At 37.7% G+C, this 7,019-nt stretch overlaps 1 protein-coding gene across 1 annotated transcript; it reads left to right on the forward strand.

Moving 5' to 3' along the window:
- Window positions 1–2,557: 2,557 nt before the first annotated feature.
- rdh20 (retinol dehydrogenase 20) lies at window positions 2,558–4,728 on the forward strand (the record flags this gene model as incomplete). Its single annotated transcript, XM_079242076.1, has 5 exons — window positions 2,558–3,010; window positions 3,864–3,962; window positions 4,118–4,263; window positions 4,353–4,484; window positions 4,608–4,728. The coding sequence occupies 5 exons, from the start codon at window positions 2,558–2,560 to the stop codon at window positions 4,726–4,728; spliced, it is 951 nt and encodes a 316-aa protein (XP_079098202.1).
- Between the last annotated feature and the right edge of the window lie 2,291 nt (window positions 4,729–7,019).

The following is a 7,019-nucleotide window of genomic DNA, read 5'->3' on the forward strand; positions in this document are numbered from 1 at the left end:
TATTTTGTTTACAAAACTTTCAGCAACTGGTTCAGCAAATTTCCCTGCCTCCAAAGCCTCTCTTACGATATGTTTATGAAGTGGCAAGCTTCCCCAGCCCATGTGTGCCTCAACATGTGAAAAGGATGGATTAATGAAACTCCTACGGCTGAGCTTATTCATGCAAAAAAATCAACACTGTGGACAGTGCAGGCCTCCACTCTGTTTTCAGATTCACAGTACCTGCTACTGTGAAAGATTACTACAGCAAGTTTTCATTCAGTATTAGGAAGTTGTTTAAATCCTCCAAGTAGTGAGTTATAATTTCCCAATTTTCATTATCATTATGTTAAAGTGTTCCAAAGTAGTCTCCTTTTTCTTTCTGTGTTTTGACGGGTTGGCACAGATTGGCTTACTACATGTAGGACTGTTACTATGAATTCTCCAGTGTATTAATGTGTAATTTATTAAAAGCATTTTTTACATTTAAAACTGGACAAGAAAATGTATGTCAGATAAGCTGTTATAATTCAGAAACGCTTGTTTTGAGGGGAAAAATGACTATTTTAAATGTAATGCTATATTGTAGGCAAAGAACAAAAGTAACAGAAGGACAAAATGATATCATATCAACACTGAGGGACACATTTGAACAGTGGGTCAGGTTTTATGTTTAGTTCTTTCCAGCCAGTAAAACAACACAGGCAAATGTCATCTAATGGAGGTTCATCTACAAGTCAGTCTGAAACTAATGTGTACTGTAGCTCTTACATTCACACCAGTCGAAGAAAATATCTATCTCAAAGCTGGTGTCAGAAGCCAAATGTTCAGTTTATGCTGTTGTGACAAGAAAACAAAAAAACAAAAACAAATTCATCTAAGGCAGTTTTACAAGTCACACGTACTCTTTGGGGAGTACCTATACTTTTATTGCCCCATTTTAAGAAGTCAATACACAATCAGACACAGCTACATTAAATCTGTATGACAATAATTAGGAATGGCTGCAAGATTCAAAGCAACAACATTGATGTGGTATTTGCAGCTGTCGTTCAACTCAGTGGAGCAAAAATACTCATTGCCAATAAAAATGATCAACTTCTGTAAATACGATCTAAAGTGGTAAGGAATGGTAAAGAAATATTTGTTTTGTATGTTACTGTTGTGAGAAATCAGGCTTCAACATGCAGCTGTTTAATTTCGCCACAAGCGCACTTTTTTATGAGTGACAATAATGGATTTTTTGTTTGAAATTCAGGCTTTTCTAATTACCTGCCTACTCTGGTTTGAAAGCACACTTTAACTAACTTGCAGAGCAATCCATCATAAAGAGCATTATGGCTATATATATTTGATATACAGTAAATATTGCAGCATAGTAATTAAGTGGTCTTAAATTAATCTGCGCTTGAGACATTATGAACATGAACCCAGTTCAAGTCTTTGCACTGTGATTTTAATATTCATTGAATATAATGATGGTAAGAATAAAACACCAGCAAGTGTTATCGAATACACTGAATTTTAATTTGTGCCCAGGTCAAATATATCTGATTAAGAAAAGTCTGAAATGACAACATGCATGCAGAATTTTCAGGTTTAGTGTTCCTTGCAGCATTCACAGAGAAAACTAAAACGTGATGCATTACAAGCAGCCTTTATGGCACTGTAAGCATCCAAAGCAGTGATTTATGCATAAGCATAATCTCCTTACTCATTTAATATGATTCTCACTGCTCTACTGAGTAGCTGCTGAACTGGGACAAAATCTTATCCTTGAATTGTATCCATTCATTTAGCAAATTCTGTATTACTTCCAGATATGCAAACTATAGCCTTTTTTTTTTTTTTTTTTCATCAGGCTGACTTGACTTTGGCACAGCTGAAGATTAGGTTCATTAGCATGCTCCCTTGTTTCCTACCAGCCTTTTATTCTTCTCTAATTAATGATCACTTTGTTAGCAAGATATGCTTGCAGGGAGCATGAAATCATTTAAACTAATTAAAATTTACAGCGAGTAATCATCAGATTGCATCACCCAGTGTGATTATTTATCCTCTGACCACCACACAAGCTCTGTACCACTATGCCTCATTTTCATGACGATACACAGAAGTCCAATTAGGACCTTACATTTCAAAATATCATGCCAGTTTTCTGTTTTGCTGGAAATGCATGGTTTTATTTATGAACATGTAAAAGATCTACACATGCACAGCAGATGATGTGTAAGCTGAGTAAAAACCTCAAACGTCAAGAGTCTTTATCTTAATGTAAAGCCGTGCGGCATGCTATTTTCCTCAGCATGGTAAAAATGATGGCTTTCACAGCTGACAACAAAAGTGGTTTCATTAGGAGCTCAGGGTATTTCTTCTAATCTGAGGGGAGGGTGTTTAAATAAACCACACTGAGGCTAAAGGACTCAGAAAGAGGGAAACACCAGCTTGGCTGTCTGCACCTTAGTTAGACAGTAGGAAATACATCTTCAGTGATCATCAGTGCAGTCTGAGTCTCTGAAGGCCTCTCAGACTTCTGCCCTTTCAGGCACAGATCACCAGCAAAATAAAAAGGCTAAAAATGATTTTTCTAATGGATCTTCAGATGATGCTGCTCGATGTAATTTACTTCATCCTGCGTAATTCCGTACGCGTCATCATGCGGCCCCGCACCAAGCCCATTGACGGAGAGCTGGTGCTGATCACTGGATCAGGAGGCGGCCTGGGTCGCCTCTTTGCTCAGGAATTCACCAAGCATGGGGCAGATGTAGTGCTATGGGATGTTAACAGCAGCTCCAATGAGCAGACAGCCAAGCTGGTGCGGGAGATGGGGGGTAAAGCGTACACCTACACGGTGGATGTGACCAACCGGGATGATGTTTACCGCAACGCAGAGCTCGTGAGAAAAGACCTGGGCCGGGATGTCACTATGCTGGTGAACAATGCTGGAGTGGTGGCTGGGCAGCGCATGCTAGATTGTCCTGATGAACTGATGGAGAGGACGATGAAAGTCAACTGCCATGCCCTCTTCTGGGTGAGCCTCTGTTAGTTGTTATTAAACGTGTTTGAGACATTCACATTAACGATGGGGTGGCATAAAAGTCCAATTCAGCTGCTGTTTACGTCATTGTGGCAGTGCAACGTAAATGTCATTGTGTCCTGCTGCTTATAGATGTGGACATGTTTAGACTTTTACAGAAACTAAACCCACCAATCCAGAATAAATGCTCTGGAAGTGGCTAAATTAGGGTCAATGCCCTACAAAATTTAGATTTTTTTCTGCTTCAACACACCTGATTTAAAGAAACAACTCATTGTGGCAAACCTAACAAGTTCAGTTCATTTGAATTAGATGTGTTAGACCAGAGAAACATTCAAAGCCTTCAGGACAGTCGTCCTCAAAGACCAGAGTTTGAAATCACTCAGGTAAATCATGCTCATGCGTCCAAATGGTTCTTGTAAATAATAGCAAACTGTGTGACTTTGATCATGAATCCCAATTCGGATCAGTTATCTAAAAGAAGAAAAGTGGAACAAACTGGGCTTCATCTTGTCCTGAAATAGTCAGTTTGAGGCATTTCTTAACAAACAAGTTACATTCAGTTGTAATCTTTGCACCGTAAGCCCACAGACAGAGCACATTGTTGTGCACAGGTTGTGTGATGCATGGCATGTGAAATGTATTGCAGTAATACCATTATCCCTCTCACATTATGGACTTAAGGATTTTGATATTAATCCTCTTAATAACTAGCTACTTGGGCAGCAGAAGCTTCCCTTCAGCTGAACAATATTTAAGCCTCATTTCATTCCTTTGGACACTTTGTAGCTCCATTCTAAGTTATAGCAGCATAACAGTTTATGTTTACCATGTTTGTGTGTCTCAGACAGTGAAGGCTTTCCTCCCACAAATGAAGGCCCAGAATCATGGACACATCGTGACCATCGCCAGCGTCCTCGGCCTCTTCAGCACAGCATGTGTTGAGGTGAACCATAGAGGGAGAAACATGACAACTTGATATTTACAGTGTTTTACAGCCATCTGTACCTTTGGCTGAAATGATCTCCACACTTGTATGACGGTTAACACCTGTAAAGACGGTGTTAAGCAGCTCTGATGAGTAACTCTTATTTGTGGTAGGATTACTGTGCCAGTAAGTTTGCTGCAGTGGGCTTCCATGAGTCCCTGGCCCACGAGTTGCTGGTTGAGGAAGTTCAAGGTGTGAAGACTACTCTAGTCTGCCCCTACATTGTGGATACAGGCATGTTTGAGGGCTGCAAGATCCGGTATGTCAAAGTTACTCAGACTCTCCATGTTTGCTATCAAGTGTCCCATTAAAATCTGCTCTGTAAATGTATGTCGGCACCACTGTCAGGGAGGAAGTGGAACTGTTCTTACCCCCACTGGAGCCCCAGTACTGCGTCGAACAAGCAATGAACTCCATCCTGATAGACCAGCCGCTGGTGTGCATCCCCCGCCTTACCTATCTGCCTTTCCTGACCAGAGCGTAAGTTTTACAATCGCCATCCCTCAAATATCCTTTATAACTTACATTCAGTTCACCTTTTTGATTTGTTTCTAGGCTCATATTCTTTACTGAATTCTTGTAGAGAAATATTTCTTTTTTCAGATTGTTGCCATGGGAATCCAATGTGGCTGCCTATCGTTTCATGGGTTCTGACAAGTGCATGTTTCCCTTCATAAATAACATGCAGCAAAGAACGACTAACAGTGCTGTTCAGGTTGCATAAGCCTACACACACACACATTTTATACGTGTGTGTGTATGTATATCTATATATATAGGTATATCTCTATATCTATATATAGAAAAATACACACACACACACACATATATATATATATATATATATATATATATATATATATATATATATATATATATATATATATATATACATAAATACATATATATATACATAAATACATACACAAGGACACAGGGATTTTATGTTTTAGCTTTTGGGCTTTTCATTCAGAAACCTGTACTAGATGACTACTCAGCCAAGGAGTTATCAGAACAAAAAAAATTTCTGCAATGTTCAGATGAAGTTTAAAGACCCCTCAAAGTGTTTTCATCATAAAAATCAGAGATAACCAAACATTTAAAAAACCTTGATCAAATTGGGAATGTTTCCTTTAACTGGAAGATGCATCTGAATGGGGTGCTCGGTTATGTTTTCTTAAAATAAATATGTTCTGTCTGCTTTCTGGGTTTGAACTGTTTTGTTTTAAACTTCTATGAAATCCACTTTAGTCCCACAAACTTCAACCATTGGAAGGAAATCTGCACAACTTTGCAGAACCACATGCATGATGTATGCATCAGCGCACATGTATGACTTTGCTAATCCTGGAATACTGCAGTGCCGCATGAAAAGTAAGAGAATGAGTAATGATGAAGTAAATCCTGCAGCACCGTGTTGTGACGTAAATATTTCCAGCCATTCCCACAATTCAGCCATTTTTGTTTATTCATAAATAAAAAATAATTATCTTTTGCATCACAAGGCATCTGGGAGTATATAACAAATGTAATTGATCCTTTTTAAGAATATCTGTTTGAGGAGTTTAAGGATAGTCCTCATTTTTTTAAAGAATGTTTTCCACGTGTTGTATTATTTATTTTCCTATTGACAGATTTAAAAAAATAAAAGAAAGAAATTCCCAGGACACGATAAAGCCATGAACATTGAGTCAATCAGAATCACTCTTTTCTGAGACAGTTCCAGGACTGTTTCTGAGTCAGTGATTAAATTTGGATTCGTTTGGATGGATGTAAACCAGACACCCAGGAGAAAAGCTTCTATTGAGAGGCTGAGGACACAGAGAGGAGGTGTCCCACAGTAGTATAGTAATAACACTGAGTAATAGCACAAAACTGAATAACAGAATAAACTACATAATGTAAAACAAAAAAAAATGGCATTACATCTGGTTGTTCAGGAACCTCAATCTTCTAATCATATAAACACTGAAGTCAATAGTAATAAACTGTAAATAAACTGTTAAGTATTGAGATTTAGCACGTTTTCCATGCAGGCACAACTTATATAAACCTCTCTGCTGTTCATCCTACTAATGGATCATTATACATCTGGCATCACTTAAAATGGAAATAAAGTATAAGATTTATATCAAGCAGCATTGTTACAAGAAAGAAACAGTCCACCAAACACAATTTTCTATCATTTTTGTGCCAAGTTTATAGTCTTTCCCCCCCCCCCCCCCCCCCCCCCCCCCCCCCAAACAAAGCTCAAAACAGTATCAACCACTGATCTCAGCAATGTCTGCTTACTCACCCTCTTCATGTTACTCTTCTTTTGTGTTTTTAATATAAATAATTTGGTTGTTCTGCAGTGTCTGAATAATTGAATGTCTGAATAATTCCAAGGTAATTAAAATAATTCATTTAGCAAAGCAACAAAATGCAAAATAAAACATCTGTCTCATACATTTGTGTGACACTGGTACTCGATCGTCAGACTTCGCTAGATAAAGGTGTCACCTGGAGTTTTACTGAAAATAACAGCTGCTCAATATCATCTAAAAAGGAGGATTTTATTTACACCCAATTTTGATATTTAGAATCAAATGTCACTTTAAAAGATGGATATAAAATGCTGTAGTGTTTCCTTCAGTAAAGGCATTTCTCAAGCTGCTTTCCTGAGAATTTAAATATATCAAACATTTGTCGTCGCAGCTGAAGCAGATAGTTGTGGGTCACTTTACTCACTTCTGAACTTTCCTAAGATGTACATAGTAATGTGTCTTCCACTGAGCTAGAATCACCATCTTTATTGCCTTCACCATCTATCATCTAGATTGTTTAACTTAACCCTTTCATGCATAAATTAATCATAAACAATGCAACAATTTTGAAAATGGCATTTTCCCTTAACAGACCTACGCAGTTATACATTTTTATTCGTGATATTTGGAATTTATTATTTATTTTCATGTATTCTATAAAAAATCATTGTCTAAATCTTATATAAAATATAGCTGTTTCATTTTATTT

Source organism: Telmatherina bonti (assembly GCF_933228915.1).
Source record: "Telmatherina bonti genome assembly, chromosome: 6".
Classification (NCBI taxonomy): domain Eukaryota; kingdom Metazoa; phylum Chordata; class Actinopteri; order Atheriniformes; family Telmatherinidae; genus Telmatherina; species Telmatherina bonti.